Source organism: Truncatella angustata (genome assembly GCF_020726525.1).
Source record: "Truncatella angustata strain MPI-SDFR-AT-0073 chromosome Unknown BKA67scaffold_7, whole genome shotgun sequence".
Taxonomy (NCBI): domain Eukaryota; kingdom Fungi; phylum Ascomycota; class Sordariomycetes; order Amphisphaeriales; family Sporocadaceae; genus Truncatella; species Truncatella angustata.
The window spans coordinates 1,218,882-1,243,285 of NW_025763387.1; the positions used below are offsets into that span (position 1 = coordinate 1,218,882).

Below are 24,404 nucleotides of genomic sequence, written 5' to 3' on the forward strand. Positions count from 1 at the left end.
TCATCTACGACGGCGAGGATCACCTTTGGGAACTGGTGGCGGGGTTTGAATAATCTTCGACTGCTCTTGATCCGCGCGGGACCCGCACGTTGGGTGTTTTCGAGGAGTGGTTGGAATGGGGCGACGGACGAGAAGACCAGGGGTTGGTTGTGGCATCGAGGATAGCCCCTGAGTGCCTGCCGATGCCTACCGAGCGCAAAAACAGCAGATCGAAGAGGTGAATGGGAAAAGCTCGAAAAGTTGGAAAAGTCATCGGCATGGACTTGTACGATAGGCATGAAAAAGCTCTGATTTGCGAACAAGACACAGATGCCAAACCGTGGCTCTCGACATGACGATGATAGAAAGTTTTCCTGCCTTGGGTCTTGTGATGAATATCAATCCGTAACGCCTGCCAGATGATCCCATTTAAAAAAACGCCGTCAATGCAACATAATTGCGTGAAGCTCGCTTCTCCCCCTTGTGTCTCGCTTGGAGACGCCATCAGATCCTGCAGTACTGGAATCACGTGCTCCATGCGCTTGCGCTGCACTGCCCAGCTCTCGTCCTCTTGCTTCTTCTTGTTCTCTCCTCCCCTGCCCTTCTCCCGGCCCGGCGGCTCTCTTAGGCCTTGATCCTCCTCTTCTTGTTCTTGTCGGCCTTGCCCTTGGGCTCGCCGTCGGCACCGACCTCGACAACCCAGTCGTCGGGGACGAGGCCGTCCTTGGGCTTGCCCTTGTAGCCCCAGGTCTTGTCCCACTCGCCGGTGCGCTCGTTGAACTCCTTGCCCTTCATGCGTCGCTGCTCGCGGGTCTTGGGCTTGATGCCCTTCTTGGCGGCGAACCTCTCCCACTTGGTGGGCTCCTTGGCCGCGGGCAGGGGCTTCTCGCGGGGCAGGGCGGTGGCGGGGGCGGGCAGGTCCAGCAGCACGCCGTCCTTGGTCGACTGCAGCGGCAGCGTGGTGAGCAGCTGGTTGATCAGCGACTGGGCGCCGTCCCGGGCGACGGCGGCGAGACGCTCCTCCTGGGCCACCGAGGGGTCGGGCGCCGGCAGGGGGTTGGGGTCGTTGGCGAGCAGCAGGCCCAGGTCGAAGGTGTAGGGCGTGGGCTTGGTGACTTGCACCTCGAGTTTGGGTGCGGGTGCCATTTCTTGGGGAACTGTTGCGGCTGACGCGCCGGGTCGTCTACTTTGTACTTTGTGAGAACTGGTGTGCGGAGGTGCGGAGGTGCGAGGTGTCTCAGCCTTTGTCGGACGGTTGTAGATGGCCCAAGTGGAATGTTGAGGGGGGAAAGAAAGTCGGGCGGCTGTTTCGTCGTACAGTTTGGCAAGCTTTCGGTGTTGCAGAAAAGTTGAATGCGACTTGCCCAACTCCCAGAAATTTTGGAGGGTCCCCCACTATCGATAACGGGGCGGGTCCGCCCAAATTGTACACTACCCTACGTGCTAAAACCAGCTAACCAAGGACAAAGCTACAGTGCCTGAATGCGGTGTGGCTGTTCGGCTGGGCACAGCGCTCCCCTCCCCCCCGGGCGCATCGGAGTGCAGCTTTGGCCGGACCCGACGCCCAGCTCCTAAATTTTGGCAGTTGCAGCGGAACGCCCCATCTGCGAGCAATTGTAGCCTTTGGATCTGGATTCGCATTTGGATCTGGGAGCTCGGCGACAGCGATCTCGACATACACCACACAGCCATGGCAACTCCCAACTGCTGGCGCTGCCTCGCCCGGCCCTCTCAGCGCCTTCTGAGGCCGACTGCCATCGCAATACCCACGGCCAGTGCCCCCTTCAGCACTTCCGCCGCCCAGTTGGCCAAGGATGACAACTCTGCCACGAGACACGTCAAAGCCGGAAAGAGGCTTGTTCTGGGCAAGAAGAAGAAGAGGCCCGACCAGGGCAAGCCCGTTGGTCCCGGCGAGAGGAAGGCTTTCAGGAAGCGGATACAGCTCTCCAACGACAATGCGCTGGAAGTCCCCGGCCTCGAACAGCTCAACGCCCAGGACCTCGTCGACCCGAGCGCCGTCGGAACCATGGTCGGCCTACCTGACCAGCTGATCGACCAGCTGCGAGCCACCGAGGCCTTCAAGCCAACCCAGAACTGGGGCCTGTTCAGGAGTCCGCACATGTTGATCCGACAGGAGACGGTGCATCTCCTCAAGGACATCACAGAGAAGATCAGCCAGAAGCAGACCGTGAGAACCGTCATCACGGGCGAGAAGACGAGCGGCAAGAGCATTCTGGCGCTGCAAGCGCTATGCGCAGGCTTCTTGAACAAATACGTTGTCATCAACATCCCCGAGGGTATGACATGGCCCGGCCCCCGCTCAAACACTGAACACAGCTAACACCTGTCCCAGGCCAAGATCTCACAACAGCCCATACCGAGTACCAGGAGATTCCCAAGTCAGACCAGTTCTCCCAGCCGGTCTACCTCCTCAAGCTCATGCAGACCATCGCCGAGACCAACCGGGAGGTTCTCTCACAACAGTTCATCAAGGGCGACCACATCCACCTGCCCTTCAACGCCCCTCGCTCCATGTCGCTCGCCTCCTTGCTCACCGCGACCAAGGAGAACGACTTCGCTTGGCCTACCTTCCTTGCCTGGTGGCAAGAGCTCCTTCTGCCCGGCCGCCCACCCATCTTGTTCAACCTGGACGGGCTTAGCCACATCATGCGCGTCAGCGACTACCGCAGCCCGGCCTTCAAGCTCATCCATAGCCACGACCTTGCGCTTCTAAAGCTCTTCACTGAGGCTCTTGGCGGCAAGACCAAGTTTGCCAACGGCGCTGCCATCATCGGCACCATGACCAAGAGCAACTGCCCCAAGCTGCCGTCAGTAGAGAAGGCCCTCGAACAGGCTTCCGCCGCGCAGGCCGGTCAGCAGATCCCTCCCCGCGACCCATTCTTCGCCAAGTACGATGACCGTGTCTTCGATGCGCTGAAGGGCGTGAGCGTGTTCGACGTCAAGGGCGTCTCGAAAGCCGAGGCCAGAGCCCTCATGGAGTACTGGGCAGCTAGCGGTGTGTTGAGAATGAGAGTCGACGAGAGGAACGTGAGCGAAAGGTGGACCTTGGCTGGCAACGGCGTGCTGGGCGAGATGGAGAGGACTAGCTTGTACGCTGTCCGCTTGTAAGATATGGCGGAAGCCAGTCCCCTTCGACTATGTAGAGACTTGTGTATACTTCTGTACAAACTTAGCAGACACGTGATCGTGCAATGTTCATCAATGTTTGTGCCATTCATCATTTCAGTCTATGACGCACTGGGTATATCATGTACATACGAAGTCGGAGTCATCGCCGCGAACTCCCCGGCAGTCTGGCTGCTAATCATCCCTCATGCCACGCCAAACCGTCCCACAAAGCAGAGCAAATGCATGCGCAAAACAACGACCAGAACGGCCAAGCCAAAACGGCAACGCCGAGTGAGAAACCCATAAACTCCATGATGGAGCAACAATGCAGAAATCTTCCCCAAATCATGCAGTTGAGCCAGCGACCTCGGGGACATTCCTCAGTCGTTGACAGCGGATGCGTTGACGCCGGTGCAAGGAGAGCGGGGTGCCTACGCACTCAGGCTGAGCCGCCCGTGCTGGTTGCGGGTGTCGATGGAAAGCTCCCAACAGCGGGCCGTGGGGTTGATCATGCCGACGGAGTGAACTCGGGCTCCGCGAGTGCAGCGCCGTGTCGCCGAGAGTGCTCACGGCTGAGCATCTGTCCACCGACCTAGGCCAGCAGGCGGATGGGAGTGTCGGCATTCCCGTCGCGGCCGCCCTTCACGTGGGTGAAGGCCTGCAGCTCGCTGAGGAACGTGGCTACACTCATCTCGTCAGGCTTTCATAGCACATGAGATCCGAGGTAGCTATGAAGTGAAAAGCATTGTTACATGACATGTGACGTCCCGCGTGTAGTAGCATTGTCGTTGAGCGCTGTGTGGTGTCCTAGGCCTCGGCCCATCGCATCGACACATAACGCCAGGGCTTCCCCTTGCTTGGCGAACTGGAGAAGGAAAACAATTGGTCCTCCATGCTGAAGTTGGCTGACTTGTGTTTTATGTACAGGGGTCAGTTACATGAGAAGTCAAGTATTGTGTTGATTTCCGGAAATTAGGGCATATCAAGTAGTGTTTGGGGATGCCTGTTCAAGGGCATGTCAATCACCTTTTGAAGCGAATTTGGATAGACAATTGCCAACAGGCAATAGTGGGTCTTGTGCTTATGAAAAGGGTTGTTTCGTATCAAGTATTATATGACGGGCTTGAAACCGTTGTTACGACGCAAGGTATGATTGTTGTAGCAGAAGTGGAAAGCGTACTCTCTAATATCGGCACCTGGTTGTATGGCGGAAACGGATTCATAAGTGTTCTCAACAGCCAAGCAAAGGCTTGCTGAGATTCGCTATAGCTTTGCTTTAATATTTATATGTACTAGGCATGCTTTAAGGATGTTGCGTCAGACCACGGCATCTCGTAACTTGGGACACTTTGTATAGCCATTGTCAAACAACGATGGTTTGGAAGCCCGGCGACTGATTGTTGATGTAGTATAAACATGAGACATCATCTGAGTAGTATCGGAGTGATGCCTATACTATGGTATATGGCCTTGTACAATCATGAAACCAACACTTTTACGGGTTCTCAATAAAGTCGGCCCTGCGTGTATTGACACCCTCGATTGTAACGGTTTTTAATCCGCAAGTTGACCGCAGTGATCAGACAACTAGCTGACTTTGGTATTCCAGCCCGGCTGAAGATTCAAACGCATGAAATGTGAAACACTGAAGACCTTCTTTGTATTCTCAGTAAATCTCCAAGAAACCAGAATGTGTGGAACAATGGTTTTTACAGAAAGGAAGGAGAAGAAAAGTCACATAATTAGACCTGCTTAAATAATATTTTAATTCTATCCAATCTTGACCCGGATCAACTAACAGTAAACAGCGATTTAGATTCAATGAAGATAGCATAACTTCAGACGAACAATCCATATAACAAGATTCAATGAGTGTAGTATGCTGGTTGATATTAATGTAGCCGCGCGGATTGGTCTGTGAGCTCGAATATAGACACTCACATTTTTCTTATAAGCATCACATCGCGCGATCGGCATTATATGGAGCGTGTACGCTGTATATTGCATGGACTCTTACTGAGCAGCCGCTGTTGCTGTATCCAAAAACAATACAAAATGTAAATTCAACTTAATTCGCCATCGCATTCAATTAGGCAGTGGCTTGATCAAGGCATATCGAAGATTTCTGAAATGCAAACCTTTTCGTAGGTCAAACGGCGTTTTGGCTTACTCTTAAACTAACATGGCATTTGAGTTTGCAAAGAAGGAGACAACTGCCCGTCATGTCGCGATCTAACCTTATGTGCAAACAGAAAGTTATGATTGCAATTTGCCTAATGTTTGTTTAACACTATATCAACCTGTTAGCATAGTCGGCATGCTACCCTAGAGAGTTCTGCGTACTGGGTGAACCAAACTTACTGTATTGCACTACTAGTCATTATCTGGTCAACAAAGTTGTCCACTTATAAGTGATCTTATTAGAGCTGCTATAGTAGCCCATGAGTACTCTATATAAACACAGGTGTGTCACCACAGTTCGAGTTGATAGAAATCTACATGTCGTGTGCTGCCTCGTTAGCTCAACCTCTTGGGCGTAAACTTAACCTCAGAATCCATTGGTCAAAGTTTGCAACATTGACTTGAACTAGGATTCGACGGAGGAGCTTCTATCTTCCATATCTTCCGGAAGAAGTAGCCGTGGCCCAGGGTCTGATCAAACTTAAATGTGCATGGGCAGGCAGATTCTGGATCGCTACCATACTGGAGCGATCAATTTGCAGCGATAGCCAATGATGAGTGGGTTTCACCGAATATGACTTTGCAACTATTGCACACCTCGTATCGTCTACGAGGACCGTATGTATTGATATTATTGTGGCAACAATTGTGTGTTCTTAGAGTCTGCAGTTACTGAGACTCTTTGAGTGTTTAAATATACTTATAATTGGTAAAGAGTTATATCTTGTAGCTTCAGATCGCGAAATGATCATGTAACGTACATTGGGCTGTTCAGATCATCGTTAAGTAGTGTCAGTAAGTCCAATCAGAAGTCTAGCTGAAAATATTTATGTTTAACTTCCATTTATCATGCCTTTCCCTTTTCACATCGACCATTTCTTAGTCTTGCGACTTTTAAGGCAATAATTTCGAGATATTCTGCTTTTGAATGTTCAAATCTATAGAACAATTCACTCCAAATACAGACCGTGACTTTTCTTTCAAGTCCTCGCTGTTATTCATGCACCCAGTTTTCTCGTGTACAGCCTGTCATGTAATTCTCTGTTACTGAAAATTTAGCGGTACTGCGCATGACCAGAGATGGTCAGCCAGCTACCATGGTTTTGAGGAACAAATATCTTGCTATTCGTAAACAACTAGGCGACGGTGATATTATAGTTGGTTATCAAGATGATTGGCGTCGTAATGTCCTACATTACCTGGCTGTGAGGGCCAATGCTCGTGGTAAATACCCCTTTACTTAGGTGTTATACTGTCGTACTGACAGCTATGGCACGCGTATTGAGTAGCCTCCTTAAAAAAAAAAAAGGGGGGGGGGGGGGGGGGGGGGGCTACTTGACTCTATCCTCAGTAACGCGATTTAGGAGTAAACGCGGCTCTGATGACCATGGCACAAGCAGAAAATCGTCTCATCATCCAGCTGTTCTCCCAGCAGGGCACATTCACAACTATCGCCAACAATGAGGGGGACACTCCTGTGCACATGTCAGTGCGAAGACAACCTGCCAGCATCGTCAACTATATTGTACACCTGGGCGTATCCTTCAACTGCTAGAGCCGCATGGGCCTGTCTCCTCTTCGTGAACTTGCTGTTGTATAACGATCTTAAAAGCACCCGTACTCCACACCGACACGGATTTATATCAACACGGCTCGACGAGATTGGTGGAGCATGGGAGCAAATGTTCTCGTAGCTTGCCATTGCAATTTCCACTTATTAAGGCATCTTCCTTGAGGTTGATCGTAAGAGGCAAACGGGCACAATACTTGATTTCGACTTGTTATTGCTGCATGAAATATAAGGCTGGACATCGACAGTCAAATCAATGTTTAGTCTGGTTCTACATCGATTGGGTATGAGAGTGATCATGCCGTACCATGAGCCTGTTTGAGGGCCACAATAGAGTCTTGCTCCCATTCGTGTTTCTGTTTGAGGCCATTCCAAAACGCGAAGACATGCGGTACACCAAGATAGCGCTTCAGTGTGACACGATTTCCACCAGCGATGAGCTTCATAGCGTACGCCTCGCCCTCGTCTCTGAGTGGATCAGTCTCGGCTGTTCTGATAAAAGCATCACAGAGCCCGCTCCAATTCTTCGCCTTGTTCAGCGGATCCGCCCACCAATCTGGGATCAAAGCCAGCCGCTCCTCAAGCTTGTCTTGTGGGAAGGAGTACTCGCCAAAGTACTTGATGGAGGCCCACGGCAAGATTGGCCCGCGGAAGAATTCGTGAAATGATGCATGCGGGGAGTCTGTGTAATACTTGTAATACAGGGCACTTGTAGTTCCTGGAACTGTTGCCAAGCAGAGCTTCAGAGGCAAACCTGCATCTCGGGCCTTGTGCTGCAGCACCACAGAAATGTGGCCACCGGCAGATATGCCGCCGATCGAGATGGAATGCGGATTGATCTTGAGTGATTCTGCGTTGAGTTTTGCCTGTTTCGCTCCTTGTGAGTATGTATGCCTATGTTCATGTCACCTTCATTGATAAATCTTACCCATTGAATTGCGGCCCACCCATCCTCGATGGCTTTGCCCCATGTTGCCTCTACGCTACGTGTCAGCTCTTGAGGTACATGGTTATGAAAATTACTTACCCGGACAATGACGATAGTTTACATCAATGACGACTACACCCGCACCCTCCCGCATGCTGTCGCAAATAGTGGACTCACTCTCTAAATCACCGAGGACGAAGCCACCACCTATTTAACCCTCAGCGACCATGTGCTCAAGGTGTGACCGGACGATAAATATACAACATACCGTGGAAATTCAAATGTACGCCATACGGTCCCTCACCCCAGACTTCTGGGTCCGGATGGTACACCTTGATCGGAAACTTGGTAGCATCCTCAGATGTAATCTCATCATCCTGGACTCTTGGCCAGCCCTCGGTGCTCCGTGACCACGGCGTTCTATATTTCTCTGGATGTGCGCGACGTTCCTCCACTGGTATTGCATGAGTGGGCGGTACACCAGCATTCGCACTCCTGAGCACGATCTTAACAACCTCGGGGTCAGTCTTGACCAAGATATGGGGCTCGAAGATGTCTTCGGCCGTGAGTTCTTTCTTACCCCGAACAGGGGTGGCTGCTTGACCTGAGTGCTCTTGTGCTGTGGCGTCACTCATCTTGATTTCCGTTTGAAGTACTAATTTCTCTTGAGACCTGGTGGGATTCCGTTAAATGTGTTGGTTGGAATGCGAGAGTGAGTGTTCTGTGTCACGGATGCAAACCCCGCGTTGTGACACTGATGTTAAAACAGGGGTATGTGCGACATCGGTCTGCTTACCAAGCTCGGAAACACGACCTGGAATAGGCGTGCACGCGAAGAACATGCTATCAATGACCTAATCATTGTGTGAAGACAATAGAATATTGACGCACTGGCCGAACGGATAACGGTTGATCAAGCAATGCGTTGCCCAGCACGATGTATGCAGTATACGTATTGAGAGATACTAGGATTTGGATATTGTTAATATCGCCAAACCGGTGATATACTGTCAGATGTCCAGAAAATACAAGCTGGGTTATCGTCAAATTGGCCAAGACGAGCATTAATTACACCAATATATGTATATACTTCATCATACCACCCCATTACTTCCAACATCAAAGACTGGTTAGTGAACCATCGCGCATGACTCTCATCGTGCTGCCCGTAACTTCGCTCGACGCATCATCTCTACATTTTCGATGGTATCTGTTATCCAGCTCGACGCCCCGCTCTCGCTCATGACGGACAGCAGCTGCAGCGATGTGACCTCGTGGAAGTCCCTTGAGACGATTACCGGCGACTTGTAGTTCCTCTTTTAAGGTCTTCCAACTTGTCGTGAAGAAGATGACCGAGTTCCACAGTCCCTGAAGAGGTAGTACAATGCTGCTTGCCAAGTTAAGTCCGAAACTAGCGGAACTTCGAGTGACGAGATCGTGAACTCTGTTAATCGAACTGGGTGTCCAGGTAACAAGTACCGACACTGCAAAGATGAATGAGGTCCTTAGATATGCCAGCTTGACTGGATCCATGCTATTGAACTTGCCGCACAATCGCTGGTAAGTCTCTTTGAGGCGTAGTTTCAGTGACTCTTCTTGAGCTGGTTCAGCAGTGATGTGGGTGATAATATGGCATGTTGCCGATGGTAGATTGTGCTCCTGGCCTGAGCCCGTTGATGGTTCTCCGGGAGGGTCCGCAAACCAACGGACCTTGGCCCCAGGGGATTTCATTGTTAGGTTCTGATTCAGGCTGGGACAGGCAACATGAATCGTTGTCGTTTGCAAAACTTCGGGTGCAATACTGCCCATAGCAGCCGCATGTATATTAAGTCGCTTGCGTACGTCAGCAGTGTTCACTTGCAAATTATCATGACTTTTCCATTGGGGGTTTATACCTTCTCTGCCGAGTCGCGGGTCCCAGCTCGATCTCTGTTGTGCGGATCACTAAGCGACAGATTGCGCAGCTGATTCCGCTGTTTGAAAACATAAAATCCAACCGATATATAAATCAGGGATGACAGTACGATGCATACCCATATCGGAAGGTAGTATGTCCAGATACGTAGACCACTCCATTCTGTATCGATCCAGCACCAGATCTTGAGTTTGTAAGCATGACACTTGGTCTGATAAATCCAGGACTGATATGGTGCGACTTACGGTAGCGTTGCCGTAGACTGGTCCTATACCTGTCTCTTTGATAAGGAGCAGGCAAACGGAGGGAATGGCTGGGATGCCGTAGCAGACGATGAAGTACGCCCACCAATAACGAAGAAAGCTCTGAGGATTGACGGCGAAGAAGAATACCATGTACACATTGACCGCCATGGCAAAAGACCACCATGGATCTGATTGCATAAATCTGGCACAGGATTAGTTACTACTAAGCAGGGCGCTTGGGAGCTTGGGACAAACACTACAACTTACAGTTCGAACATGAAGGCTTGTGCCTGACACAGGTGGCTCCGACTACCGGCCCTGACGCCATCATACCCGATCAAGCAGGCTATACTTGCACACAGGTTGGCGAATGAAGCGAAGACAATGAACGTGTTCGGCACGGTGCGAAGTCGTTTGAAGACTGCGAATGCAATGAAGATCCAAAGGATACCGAAAACAGAGAGACCAGCGCCAGCGCGTTCGAACGCGACGATCAAGTCTATCTCCTTTCGTGAGAGACCGGTATGAGCTGTTTCGTTCATAGAAACATCGCCGGTGGTATCATTTGATGCCATGACGAATGGTGCGGTAAGGTCGTTGAGGGTGGTACTTGGGGAAAAGGGTTCGCGCACACTGAAGCCGAAGAGGTGTACAATCCTAGCGTGATTGAAGTAGTGAATTCCAAAGATTCAAAGACAAGCTAGCTCGAATGACCAAGCTCAAATGATGTTGTTACTGACTGCATAGGCGTAGCCTGACCCAGTGCTGGTGTTGGTTTAAAGCTCCCTGTTGTGATAGCTTTCGAGTCGCGCTTGGAAAAATCTCAAGCAGTACGATAGACAATTTTGGGAAGGTGGCAAACAGGGTATTTCAATTCTGAGAAGAAAATCGTTGCTGAATGAATGCATTCGTCGAGCTCTGAAAAGACTGGGAGGGTCACTTGGTGGCGGCTCCTATGGTGGTGCCCACGGGTGCTGGCTAGATAACAAGAGAGTGATCAAAGTCAAGCGTATGCTTGGGCGGGAGGTATCAGGGAACGGGTCGGTATATGGATATGTATGACGAGGTAGACCGAGTGAATGGCAAGCTCAATTAAGCTTACGACGCAAGTAGCCGCATTGTTGTACTTTCGTCAGGTATAAAGCATACTTTCAAGATCTACGTGTCGTAAGAGGTTTCTGAGGCAGGTTTCTAGGAGGGAGCTCAGAAACGGGATTCATTGGTTTAGAAAAAGGAGAGAGGAAAAAAAGAGAGAAGCCAAGAAACATCCCAGAATCATTATAGACTCTTTTTGAGGGCCGGTCCAAAGATGACTCCCGTAAATATTGGTCGTGGTTGATGGCTACACAGGACGACAATGACGACCAGGGATCTGGATAATGGCTGGTATCACCTAGAGGTAACCAAGTAGCAAGAGCAAGAGCGACGGCCACAAGCTCTAGCTCTCTTGCTACTTCCGCATCTTGACTCGAGATAATCGTTTGGAAAGATCATGCAATTCGACTCCACCACCTCTCGTCCAAAACAGCAATCATCACAGCCACCATCAACATGCTTGGATCATGATATCATCAGCTGCATAAGATTTTCGCTCTAGATGATTTTAGCATAACTGTTTCCACCCTCATCCGTAGGGAAAACGCCGCTTGGGGCGAAGCTGAACCCTTCATTATGTTTGACCTATTTTAGCAATAAGGGAGTATTGTCGTATACTTTTCTACTGGAGAAGACCAAAGGAACACCTGGCAACAGATCGACTCAGTACTGCATGGGGTGCACCTTGCGTTAATTCGTCAAGGGAATCTACACGCTTTGCTGATTTTTACTTGTTACCGTCACATTATGTGATCTAGAATGTTAGATCAGAATGCTGACCAGCTCTCCTGTGTTTATCGTCTTTTAAAGCTGATAGCAAATTTTTGCAATGAGTCCGAGAAGTGAACAGTTCCTTTGCAAGCCGTTCTTGTTACCAAGGTAGGAAGGATATTGTGTATGGAGGGCATATTGGCGTCGAAAGGACGATCCGATCATCTGCAGCAGAGTATTGCGATGGCAGAGTGTGAGGGATGGAGATACGGGACATTGCCAAGGCAAGAGAACCATAAGGTGCGTTTGCTAGCTGCACCACGTCTGCACCCTGGTGGTAGTATCCAATCAATCTTCTCAGCGATATTCTGCGTATGGGCGCTACGGCTGCGTACCCGGCAGCGTACCGCGGAGACTCGAATCTCAGACCAACCAAAACCCCCCGGATTCTTTGAGCCGCCCGAACCCGTCCATGCTTCAGCGGCATCAGCTGAGTTGTCTTTCTGGGTGCCTACCGCAACGCAATGGGAATTTGCAGCATGCTTCGATAACGGCTGCGAAAACGACTCGAGAAGCAGAAGCATTCTGAAAACGACTTTGTTGGTCACAAATTAGTCACCGGTCCGATGCTAAGTGGTCGAGATCGCTGCGGTCGCAGAATTGGCATTGCGGACTTGAAGCTCAAACACCACAATCACACAATGTAATTCGCGGACCAAGTCCTGCTGACAAGGACTCGAGTCTGCTGCGGCAAATGTCAATATCGTATGTGATATGTCAGAAACCAGCACGACCAGTAAGTCATGATCGAAGGGTCTCCAACGGGCAAATTGGCCAAGTCATTGATGATTTTCAGAAGATCAGCGGCGTTCCAGCGACTATACAATACTGTTCAAGGCACAATTCTGTAGAATAGTCTTTTTATTGGCTGACCCGACATTCGGACCGCGTGGAAAGTGCCTTCCGCTACCCGGTTCACCATTTTAGCTCAACACAGGCACCCCTGATTAAAATTCTTGCAAACGATACGTTTTGCTTTATGACACTGTACGTGCGACCTTTGTCACGTCTTCACTCAACGCCACACCAAGTCTCAACCCTTGTAACACAAGTTAATGTATGGTCTACCTTGCTTAATATTGAGTTTGATTTATTCGCTGTTATACTAGGCGACGGATAGTACTTCATACATATGGGAATGTGCTTTACACTGAGAGAATTACAGTCGCGAATCTCGACGCCACTTAGCTCATGAACTTCTCTAACCTAGAGATGTGGCTCGCATGCACTACATTAATCAACTGGTACTGCAAATGAAAGAATTCTGACAACCAGATTTTGATTTGCGAGGCGTGATGTAGTATTCTAATTTTGAGGCAGACGCGGCGTGCAACCATAACCGGCCCGAGCCCGATCGTAACGGTGTTCGGATCCTGGAAAGCACCTTGCATTGCGGATAGAGCAAATCCTCGCAAGTAAAAATACCCATGATATCCTTTCCCGCGAATGCGGATGAAGATTAATCCATTAGAATTAAAGGTCCGGGTCTAGTTACCTCATTTTCATGGGTACGGTTGTTAGCTAACATTGCGCTCCTAGCTGGGTTGCCTCAGAATCTCGGATGCATAGCCAATTTTACTCGCCTGCAGCAGAACTTCCTCATATCTCTAGCACTGATCTGACAGCGTGAAGTTATCTGTCCAAGGCCATCTACAATCCCCACTCCCACTGGTTGTCATCCTTGTTTTGTACATACTACAAGGAGCCTGGACTTTAATTATTTGCTTATTAATCTGGCCAGTCAACCACACCCGCCACTACAATTGGCTCCTAGCTTTACGCGATTGGGAACACTGAAGCCGTGGGAGGACTATCCCTGCGTACCAAGAAGCTATTGTTAGTCTTTGTGAGTAGCATGTGTTCGATATTTATTTAATTTTGACTCTAATAGAAGTACACCAGTCTGATTAGCCACTAAGCAAGTGTGCTCATAAATGGCGTTTCAAAGTTTTAGGTGGACAAAAAAAGAGATAGCAAACATTGGGGTCATAGAGGTTTTCCTGTTTGTTGAAAATGTGTATTTGCTCCACAAGGTTGTGGGCACTACCGGAAAGACAGTATTTTGCCCATGTCATATAATTCCTCACGCAGTTCAAGTGTGGGACATAGGCACGTACTTTATAGACTTGGATCCGGGTCATTTGACCCATGCAATGCATTGTCCTGCCCTGCGTATCACAGCATGAGTGTCAGCCACCAAACCACATGACAAGGCTGTGAGTCATGGTATTTAATTGTTGGAAGGGCAGCAGATCAGCCATTTGAATGCTGATACCACAGGTGGAATGGTAATATACTGCTAGATCATAGTGGTCTGAGTCAGTACGCCTAATCAATATAGATGGACAGCCATGAGGATAAGTGTTGGAGAAACTGATTTGAAAAGACGTCGCATCTAGCATATGCATCGCGGTGATCAAAGATGTAGTTTACCAAAAGTGACTGAAGTGAGATGATATCCTTTGGAACGCGTACGCTAAACAGCTCCTATGTTGAGCCCAGAAAGAAATGTACCCAGCCGCGAAAAGAAAAATGGCTGTGGACAGCTGTCAGATCTAGACAAAACCATCCGTCCCGAAAAGCGCTTCAAATACCATCAATGTTTTGAAGGTAGTGATCTTCTAGGTATAAACCAGTCTCAGAAATCGCCCAGGTTCACAGCCACCCCAGTTAATCATTTATCCCACGCACGACATGCGCTCTTAAGTTGTGTAGTAGAAGTCCGGACGTTGATCACCAAGCGCCTCGATCTCTTGGTGTGATTTGCCCTCGATGAGGTAGTCACGCTTGCCTTGCTGCCGCTTCTTGTTCTCGATTCGTAGCAGAGTCGTCATAAGTATGCTGCCGCCTAGGAGGAATATGGACAAGTAGGCCAAAACGACACCGTGACCTGCGTAGTATTGTGGTCCTTTGAAGTAGATATTGCTGCTAACCACTCCATTGAGGTTACCCCACCCAATGACGAAACCCAGCACTACTCCTCGTTTGTAGACTCCCTCAGTGTTGTTCGCCATCCATGTGATAGTGTTAGAGATACACGGGTAAATACCGAGAGCTCCAAGAAAGGTGCCTGCGTATTTGACTTTTGCGGAGTTGGCGCCGATCAGCATAGCAAAACCGGCGATACCGAAACAGCTGACGATGATATTACAGAGGCCTCGCTGGCGCGTTCGATCTGCTACGAAGCCAATGGCGACTGTGAGAAGTGCAGCAGCTACATAAGGAGGAACACTCATGAGCTGCGACTGAATAATACTGCTGTTCCATCCTAGCTCAGATACGATACTGGGCAGGAAAAGGGAGAACGCATATAAGGGCATATCGCAGCCCATATAGATGACCATTCCCAACCACATTTTCCAGTCTTTTAGGCCTTGCCAGAGATAGGTCATCTGAAACTCTTCATGCTCGGCCGATGCCTGCTGATCTAGCTTGAGACGACGCACAACACGTGCACGGTCTTCATCGGTCAGGAATCGTGCCTCATCGGGAAAGTCATGTACCATCCAGAACGAGGCTACACCAAAGATGATTGTAAGAAGGCCTTCAAGGATGAAGATCCACGCCCAGCCTGGTTTACCGCCAATGCCTTCCATCTTTTCGATAGCTGCGGCAAGAAGGCCACCAAATGATCCAGATATCGCGGCAGCAGAGAAGAAGATAGCCTAAGAGTATAAGAGAGTGGAAATAAACGATCGTGAGACAATATTGACTTACAGCTCGTACTCCGAATTCGGAACGCTTGTACCAGCATGAGAGGTAGTAGTTGATACCCGGGAACAGACCAGCCTCGGTGAGGCCTAGAAACCAACGAGCAGCCATCAAACCCGACCAGTTATACACGAATCCCATGCCGAGCATGCAGCATCCCCACAGAAACCTGCAGATCGTGGTCAGTTGCGGCTACCGGTGTGATCACTAGACGATGCATCAAGCACCTACATGATAATGGGAATAAAGATCGAAGGTCGTAACTTTTTGAGCAAGATATTGGTCAGTGGCTCAAAGACTGCATAAGATACGAAAAATATGGTCAAAGTTGCATTATAACTCGAAGTCGTCAATCCGAGGTCCTTATCCAGATGGGCGATCTTAGCGTTCCCAATATTGGTACGGTCCAGAAATGCGAGTAAGTAAAGAATGCAGAGCTGTCAGGAAATTTTAGCCAGCTGAACCAAGATGTAACACAAGGAGTAATAGCATACCCAAGGAATGAGGGTCCAGTCAAGCCGCCGGAGTAGCTTATGATCCTAGAAGTTTATTAACATCGTGGAATCATAGAGACGTAGGGAAATCTGCAATACAATTTGCGCACGCTCTTCTGGGCTCAAATGAGCATCTGGGTCCGGGGGCAGATTCTGCGAAGCGTGACCTTCGGTGCGAACTTTGTCATCATCACTGTGATGCGACGCGCCGGCCTCTACTGAGACTTTCTCAGTGTCACTCATTGTCGCTGAGATACTGCAGCAGGCAAAAACTGGGTGAATTAGCCGCTGATGGAAGATCTGTTGGGTCTGTAATACTTGAACCAAGCTTTTGAGGTGATAAATCTAGGAGACGAATCCGTGTCTGTGCTCTAGTTGATAAATAAGTTTTGGAGGATTCGATATCTACCACGGAAGAGCCCGGGTTTGACTTGCAGATGAATTGAAAGAAGAGACAAGGACAAGCGATATATGATGGGAGAGGGCAAGGCGGAGACAAGGGGACTCCGGCGATCGGCTCTCAAGCTGCAAGAGAATAATTACAGGAATATTATAATGTCTGGGATGGCGAGTAAAGAGATAGGAATATAATTTTGTGCGCTTTGAGACACGGACGAATAGAGAACAAGGTGAATGTCGAACTAAGACATCTCGGTGGTAAAGTGTTTAGAAGTAAGGCGAGGCAATCACAACCCTGGCTACCAGCACAGATGGGATTATAACCCCTCCAGGAGGATTGATAGCCTTGACAAATCATTACATGGGACTTTTCTTAAGAAGCTAAACTAACCAATGGTAGTACCACACAGTTACCCACATCATCATCATCGCTGAGTCGAGATGCTTGCCGAGCGTGATGCTGCAGAATGGGGTAGGGGCTGCAATTTGGGGGGTTAGTGGAGCAACGGTTCATAATCCAACCACACAGGTCCAGCCAAGTCCGGCGACGGTGACTGCACTAGGTCAGAAAATGGTCTTGATCGTCAATTATTCAATTGCGATGAACAAGATAGTTTCGTTGGAGCCCCTCCAATGTTATATGGCATAAACTTATGATGAGACTTTCCTGTTTGGCGCATATGGCTGGCCAATATTCGCGTTATACATTTGCTTTCTGAAATGAGTATTGTTTACAGGATTATAGATCGGAAGAAGGCCAGAGGGACTGTAACGAAATCAAGCGGTAAAATGGTGAACTGCCAGATGTCGATGCAGGTTATCCATGACCCTTGTGAGTGGCTTGCAGCGCACACCAAACCGAATCGGCAAGACGAACTCTTCCAAATCAAACACTAGACCAGGGACCAAATTTGCATTCTGTTCAACATGTCAAGCCTTCAATATTTTAATCTTAGAACGGCACAAACGCTTGTCTTTGCATGAGAATCAGAAGTCGACCACTTGGCCCCGACCACTGGTACGACGCAAGGGGCGACTGAGAATTGTGAGTGGAAGCTACCGAAATATCGTTCTGGATCTTGTGCGAGGCAGCTATTTCTATCCTGACAACTTGAAGCCAGCTGCATCCATGTCACAGTTCACTCCTGTGAGGGACCTTGTGATTGTTTATTTATTACAACTCCTTGGCTTGATCGAAACCCCCAAGTCAAGGTTTCAAACCTGAGCTGGTATGGTTTTCTTGACAATGTTTGCATCTGGGCTGTTGAGACAACTCCCACTGTTGATCAGATTCTGATCTTAGATATCTTTTTGCGGCCGAACCATTCTCATATCGAAGACAGCAGTTCCAAGCAGGCCATTTCGACGCTGTTTATTGTTCAAATCTCGGAGGTGCTAACCTAGCTGTTACAATGGTGTTCCAAGTTGTCGCGTTTGAGGCTTGTACTAGACTACTCACAACATTACTTTCTCTGCCTGACCCGGTTTACTGCCATGCTTGAGTAGCAGACGTGCCAATCACTCACAGCTCGTATTTCGAATCTGACAGGTGAATGACCTCCAAATGACATGAAATTCCTCGAACCAGAAACTTTATTCAAAGCATCAAATCGGGTTTCACGACATTTGTCCTTTCACGTCGTCATTCTTGGGGTTTGAGACCAAGCGGCATTCAGAAGCCTGACAAAGATGGTCCCTCCAAGACTTTTAGTGGCTTGAGATTCAGCACTAAATATTAATAACCCCGCAGTCCCCGCACGAACATCTGGGGGCGGGTCAGCGGGACGGCTTCTTTAGCGCTGTCCTCAAGCTCACCATGGAGCTTAAAAATGACAGCGTTGTTTAGCACCTGCTACTGGCAATGCTATTATCTATTTGGTTATCATTGGTACAATAACTTAGAGCAAAGAGATCTCTGCGGAGCGGTTGAGAAAGAAGAGCCCACTATTCTTTTTACTGTGGTACAACGATCTGGTGAGATTCTCACACTTATGAGGTGTGTGTTCTTGTTTTCGGTTTCGTAGGGTTCGAGAATCGTTGTAAACCCCATCTGCTGGTTGGACAGTACCAGAATCCTGGGCCGGACAAGTACATAGTAGCACAGCGCATCACGTCTTACGCGGATTGGAGTCACGACCCAACTGCATGGTCTCGTCGAGAATCTCCGGTTGTACAAAAGAAAACCCATTGCCATGAGGTATTTTCTATAACGCATGCCAAGATGTTGGACTAGAACTTTTAAGCAAGGAATCCACAGCAAAGGTCATATGCAGGTAGCCGATAGCACCCATTCGAGTTGTGGAATCCGCCGTTTTGATAATCTCTACTTGGTGGGGGGCTACCACGCCATCGGCGCTTTGCTTTTCTCAGCAGGTAACACGCCTTGTGGTGTGTTGGATCATTTTGCGAGATATACAGGTGGCTTTGGGTTAACAGCCAATCGTTAAATGTTGTTTTCTCATTTTCCAGACCAGAAGCAATACTTTCGTACAATTGGCTCTTCAGGGCAGGTTCCAGTATACTTTGTGCTTGAGATTTGAAAATGGTCCTGGTGGGACTGGCCCCGTGGCCATGCGCGTGGGTGCCAAGACATGTTGTTCGGTTGGTAGCAGTATTGCAGTATGCGTGAGTGGCCATCCGATATATTCGAGCGGAAAGAGAAGGAATGCCGGGGGCTAGGATCATGATCCTATATCCACTTGATGAGCCTCCGATCTTACCGGCCACACTGCCGTCTTCGAGCTACAAACTACTGTGAGGCGAAACAGGGGCAGGTATACGTGATCCATGGGCGACTATTGCTGTCTCACAACCAATTTCAATATGGACAGCTGTTTATTCCAAATCAACTCTCATGGCAAAGTGCGCGAGATGTAACCTGCCGTAATTTGCTGACGGCGGACTGCCGTTGAACTCGTGGAATATTGTCATGTTCCTTGAGCTTGGATAATCGGAATGGCCCCTTACGTTCAGCTTCATTAATACACTGCATATTATTTGTATCCATGCGAGAACGTGGCGTGGAATACAGAATCGAAAGACGTTAACAAGCGTCTTGCGGGTAGAGGCTTCGAGGTGACTTCCAGAAACCAAGTCGCGAATCTGGTGCAGCGTTTCTCCAGAATCTGCCTCAAGAGTCTTAGATATGTGACATGTCTTGGTGGCTGTGTTTTTATTTGAGATCGCGTGCAAAACTCATCGCAGGGGCAAGTGAATCAAGCCGAACTCAATACGAACAACAAAGTAGATACAAGAGATATTGGCTGGATGTATTGTAACTACTAGTGCTCGGGCTTTCAGAGGTGGACCTGAGATGAGCATCAGGCATGGTGTGATGGCAAAGACAATCAAACGGAAAACAATATGGTCAAACCCAAATGGATGCGATACCCATCTCCTCTTATCTTATCGGATAAGCGCACACCAACTGTCAGCAACTGACAAGCTTCTGGCAGTAGAAGCACGATAATTCTAGCGCCAATGGCGCGGACTCCAGTGTTGATGCGAAGCACTCAATTATTTGGTGTTGCTTAGCCATCTCACTCTGGCCAATATTCACGCTCATAATATGCTGAGGCTATAACTGTTGCAAACTCGCGAATCCAAGTCATAAAGCCACACAAAACTGCAACTAACCACTTGGAAGCCTGATATTTGGGCAAACGTAGTCCCTCACGCTAAGCAACAAGCCCCGCGACTGTTAAAATGACAAAGACTGTCTGTATAATTGGTACAATTTGACCCCTGTTAAAATCACACCGTACTTCCAAGGCTTATACTCACTCAGGCGCCGGGCCCTCCGGTTTGGTCGCGGCAAAGACATTGCTTCATGACGTCGCGCCAGGGACTTTCAAAGTCACAATCTATGAAGCTCAATCCCGCATTGGCGGTCTGTGGCCTTCAAGCAAAAGTGATACCACCGGCCTGGTGCATCCATTGATGGTAGCGAATCAAAGCAAGCATACTGTGCAATTCAGCGATTTCGCATGGGAAAACGATACACCCCAGTTACCGCGAGCTTGGCAGGTCGGTCAGTACTTGGACCGCTATCTCAACAGGTATGGAGGCGCAGATATACTGCTTGGGCATAAGGTTGTGAGAACAGAGATACAACTCAGTGGCGCCTGGGAAGTCGAAACCGAGTCAGATGAAGGTGCGCAGGCGAAAGTCTTTGATTATCTTCTCATCACTACTGGCTTCTTTGGAAAACCAATATGGCCAGAAACCGTGCCTCAAAAGGCATCTTTCCCCATCATTCATAGTAGCAAATACCGTGACCTGTTCAGCCTCCTGGGGAAAGAGCAAGCTCAGGGAAGCAAGATCCTCATTGTAGGTGGGCAGATGTCAGGAATTGAGATTGCCGGAACTGTGGCGTCTCATTTGTCCTCAGCGACGAACTCTCCAGGAGAGAAGATAATTCCGAATCCAGAGAAATATTCAATTCAACATGTGGTCCAAAGACCTGCCTGGGTATTCCCACTCTTTACATCGGCAAAGGTAAAGGCTGCTTCATACTCGTCCCTAATTCATGGCTGATAGGAGTGCTATAGGCTGACGTCTCTGCTCCACCATTTCTGCCATGCGACTTGCCATCTTATAACCAAGCTGTTCGGCCCCAACCACTGGTCAATGGTCAGGGCCATGTCAGTGTTGATGCTGCGAAGACCTTCAACTCCATATACCAGTCTGTACTTGGCACGGATCAGATTGAATTCTCCCCGCAGATGAAGATAGGTGGTGAACTTCTGGAACAGCAGCCCTTCCTTGCCATGAGCTCCAACTACGCCGATTTCGTCAGATCTGGACTCATAAATATCAGCAAGGGAAGGCTTTCATCCATCGATGATACTACCGCCACTATCTTGCCCGCTGACGAAGCGATTTCTGATATCGCAGCCGTTATTCTCGCAACTGGATTTGACCCAGCACCGTCGCTACAATTCTTGCCAGCCAAGGTCCTGGAAGCCATTTCATACTCACCCAGCACAACATCCCTTCCCGCTGCTCTGGCCTTCCACGGCACACATCACGCGGCATATAAAAATCTAGGTTTTGTCGGATTCTACCGCTCTCCGTACTGGGGTGTAATGGAAATGCAAGCACGGTTTGTTGCTCACCTGTGGACGACGCCCACTCACTCTTTGGCCCTTGAACATGCGCTGGCGACTGACAACAGCATTGAGCGGACTCTCGCCCTGCGGGAGGACCCGAGGTGCTCTCAATTTCCCATGGGCGACTATGTTTTTCTGATGCAGGAGTTCGCCAAGGCGCTGGAGATACCGATTGCACCTCCGCGAGAGACGCCGCCACTTGCGAACGGCAAGAGTATGGACATCATCACGCCGGCGCGGTACGCTTCCAAAACAGCTTCGGGCGCCCAATTAGCCGAAGTCGAGAAAAACCTGGTCTCAACACATGAGACGGCCCTAGCCGGCCTGACGAAAGCCAAGTTTGTTGCGCATGCAGTTTTTCGATCGTTGCTCGGAGAATGGAAACTCGACCGTGATTTGCATTCAAGACTCCCAAGCCACCCAAGCGGACGATTCGTCGGGACCGCGAAGTTTCTGCTGCGAGATGGCACGTCGGATGGACGAACTGTTCGCGAGGGCGACGACCTGGGCATGGAATATCTCTATATCGAAGATGGTGACTTCATTGCAGCCAACGGAATGAAGTTTAGGGCTACAAGGCGGTATGTATGGCGCTATGATGATCGGAAGGATGTACTAAGCGTGTGGTTTGCACGAACCGATGACAACATGCGTGCGGATTATTTGTTCCATAATCTTGAGTTCATCGCTCCAGCAAGCGAAGACTCCTCCAGAGGTTGGCAGGCAAAGGCGAGCCACCTTTGCATCGAAGATTTGTATGACGTGCATTATAGCTTCAACTTCAAGGCTGTCAATCTAAAGGACTGGAACTTAGGGTACAGTGTCAGGGGGCCAAAGAAAGATTATACTATTGCGGGCAGGTATAGCAGAATCTAGAGAGTCAAGGCATGAATTTAGCAGCACATTTTCGGCTTTAGTACACAGCCTTCGACCATTGCTGCGGACTCCAAGTTGCGTTATGAATGAGCAATACCGTTAGTGCCAAGACATTTGGAAGAACCACAAACTCAGTGGCTGTGTAGGAATGATCATGTAACTATCTACTATGGGTCGGCGTAAAGGTCTACCAGAGTAGTCGCGTGTCTTTCCAATTGTGTGGTACTGTACCGCGCCGTGCATATAACATCTAGCAACAGCCAAAGGGTGATACATGTGCCCCTGCCCCCCTTCCCTTTTTCTTTTCTCTTCATCTCTCATTTGGTGCTTCGCCGTTGAACCAGCGTGAGGATCATGGCAACAGCCATTTTAGTCGTGAATACTAGGAAACCCATCATATTGCACAACGTAGGCCATGGTGAGTACGCGCAGACTCCATGCTCACCACCCAGACTGCATTGGACTCGTAAGCTCAAATGCGAATAGGAATGGACTGCTTCCTTTTGATCAAGTCTTCCTTGGTCTTTATCAATGAGTTCTTGCACGGACGCTGTAGAGCGAAGTCGGCCAGGTTCTTCAACGTAGTCGTACCAATCTCTTGCAAGGCTTCCTCGGTAAAAAACGCCTGGTGGCCACAGATGATTACATTGTGGAAAGTTGTCAAGCGCATGAGTTCATCATCATCGATGATGGTGCCCGAGTGATCATTGTAAAACAATTCTCCCTCGCCCTCGTACACATCCAGAGCCAAACCACCAAGCTTCTTGCTCTTGAGAGCTGCGATGACGGATCTGGTCTTAATCAAGCCGCCACGAGATGTGTTGACAAGAATGACACCATCCTTCATTTTCGAGAGGGTGTCATCATTGATGATATGCTTGGTCTTCGGCATCAGCGGGCAATGCAAGCTGATAATGTCGCTCTGCTGGAGCAGCGAGTCGAGGTCTGTGTATTCGCCGTGCTTCTGGAAGTCCTCACTCGGGAAAGGATCGAAGCCAATGACCGTGCAGCCAAACCCATTCATGATTCTAGCAAATGCAACACCGATCCTTCCCGTGCCGACCACCCCAACGGTCTTGCCATGTAATGTCTTGCCCAGAAGGCCACTCAGGTTAAAGTTGCCCTCCCGCACTCTGTTGTAAGCCTGATGTGTATGACGGTTGAGTGTTTGGACAAGTGCCAGAGCAAACTCGGCTACGGCCTCGGGCGAATATGACGGTACGTTGGCCACGACCAAGCCATACTTCTCGGCAGCATCGAGGTCAACATTGTTGAAACCTGCACATCGCAAGAGGATGGCCTTGACGCCATGTGAGACAAGTTGCTCAATGACCGGCGCATCGGCAACATCGTTGACGAAGATGCAGACAGCATCAGCGCCCCGTGAGAGTTCGGCCGTATCGAGTGAAAGGGAGAAGTCGTGATAAATGAGTTCTATGCCGGCAGCTTTGTCGAGCTCAGCGGCATGTTCGGTGGTAAGGTAAAGCTTGTCGTAGGGCTTCGTGCTGAAGACTGCGAGCTTCATTGTGTCGATGGGAATTGAACAAGATTGAAAGGTTAGGATGTTCGTAGGCCTAGAATATGAGAGATATTGCTAACAAACGACAGGAACCCCGCGATGAAAGCCTTTGGTGTACTGATTTAAGGTTGTAGATGCAGCTATCCTGCTTGGCGGGTTTACTATGCCTTGGTATCTACGCCGTCTTACCTACCTGTGTGAGCGAATGAAGCGTGGCCTGCCTGCGGTAATTCCTTGGTCGCTTGCACGATACTGTTATCACATGTCAACTTATTACCGGATGAAGGCAGGTTCATGAGCCATGACTTTGGATTGCTACAGGCACCTGCTGTGGCACATTTCTGTAAAGCTCCTGCAAGCTTGTGCTGAGCCGAGCCTGCGATCGTAAAAAGCCAAGGTTAGGCAAGAGCACCGTGTTCGTTAGTGACGACATTTTGGTGTTGTGATTCAATTAGTGGCCCCTGTTTTGTCCTTGAACACT

At 49.3% G+C, this 24,404-nt stretch overlaps 7 protein-coding genes across 7 annotated transcripts; 2 read left to right on the forward strand and 5 right to left on the reverse strand.

The window, feature by feature from the left end:
• Positions 1 to 618: 618 nt before the first annotated feature.
• Positions 619 to 1,107, reverse strand: BKA67DRAFT_489584 (ribosomal biogenesis regulatory protein; the record flags this gene model as incomplete). The annotated part of the gene is made up of 1 exon (XM_046096961.1): positions 619 to 1,107. A coding segment is annotated over one exon (489 nt), but the record flags the coding sequence as incomplete, so codon positions are not given.
• Positions 1,108 to 1,397: 290 nt separating this feature from the next.
• On the forward strand, positions 1,398 to 3,243 carry BKA67DRAFT_368692 (mitochondrial ribosomal death-associated protein 3-domain-containing protein). Its single transcript, XM_046096471.1, has 2 exons — positions 1,398 to 2,276; positions 2,333 to 3,243. The coding sequence occupies exons 1-2, from the start codon at positions 1,670 to 1,672 to the stop codon at positions 3,106 to 3,108; spliced, it is 1,383 nt and encodes a 460-aa protein (XP_045955128.1). The 5' UTR covers positions 1,398 to 1,669; the 3' UTR covers positions 3,109 to 3,243.
• Positions 3,244 to 6,618: 3,375 nt separating this feature from the next.
• On the reverse strand, positions 6,619 to 8,506 carry BKA67DRAFT_693934 (Alpha/Beta hydrolase protein). The gene is made up of 5 exons (XM_046109259.1): positions 8,056 to 8,506; positions 7,887 to 7,994; positions 7,788 to 7,837; positions 7,167 to 7,725; positions 6,619 to 7,093 (listed from the first exon to the last, which is right to left on the reverse strand). Exons 1-5 carry the CDS (start codon positions 8,420 to 8,422, stop codon positions 7,071 to 7,073), a joined length of 1,107 nt encoding a protein of 368 aa, XP_045955129.1. The 5' UTR covers positions 8,423 to 8,506; the 3' UTR covers positions 6,619 to 7,070.
• A 400-nt stretch (positions 8,507 to 8,906) lies between these two features.
• On the reverse strand, positions 8,907 to 10,522 carry BKA67DRAFT_538645 (uncharacterized protein; the record flags this gene model as incomplete). The annotated part of the gene is made up of 5 exons (XM_046100495.1): positions 8,907 to 9,620; positions 9,683 to 9,760; positions 9,821 to 9,886; positions 9,948 to 10,149; positions 10,215 to 10,522. 5 exons carry the CDS (start codon positions 10,520 to 10,522, stop codon positions 8,907 to 8,909), a joined length of 1,368 nt encoding a protein of 455 aa, XP_045955130.1.
• Positions 10,523 to 14,468: 3,946 nt separating this feature from the next.
• Positions 14,469 to 16,469, reverse strand: BKA67DRAFT_368884 (major facilitator superfamily transporter). Its single transcript, XM_046096472.1, has 7 exons — positions 16,454 to 16,469; positions 16,337 to 16,389; positions 16,118 to 16,290; positions 16,019 to 16,063; positions 15,756 to 15,961; positions 15,531 to 15,693; positions 14,469 to 15,478 (listed from the first exon to the last, which is right to left on the reverse strand). Exons 3-7 carry the CDS (start codon positions 16,259 to 16,261, stop codon positions 14,516 to 14,518), a joined length of 1,521 nt encoding a protein of 506 aa, XP_045955131.1. The 5' UTR covers positions 16,262 to 16,290; positions 16,337 to 16,389; positions 16,454 to 16,469; the 3' UTR covers positions 14,469 to 14,515.
• Positions 16,470 to 20,122: 3,653 nt separating this feature from the next.
• Positions 20,123 to 22,404, forward strand: BKA67DRAFT_594127 (uncharacterized protein; the record flags this gene model as incomplete). Its single annotated transcript, XM_046105020.1, has 3 exons — positions 20,123 to 20,147; positions 20,205 to 20,914; positions 20,968 to 22,404. The coding sequence occupies 3 exons, from the start codon at positions 20,123 to 20,125 to the stop codon at positions 22,402 to 22,404; spliced, it is 2,172 nt and encodes a 723-aa protein (XP_045955132.1).
• Positions 22,405 to 22,517: 113 nt separating this feature from the next.
• Positions 22,518 to 24,380, reverse strand: BKA67DRAFT_575401 (uncharacterized protein). The gene has a single exon (XM_046103497.1). The coding sequence runs from the start codon at positions 23,927 to 23,929 to the stop codon at positions 22,877 to 22,879; it is 1,053 nt and encodes a 350-aa protein (XP_045955133.1). The 5' UTR covers positions 23,930 to 24,380; the 3' UTR covers positions 22,518 to 22,876.
• Positions 24,381 to 24,404: the final 24 nt, after the last annotated feature.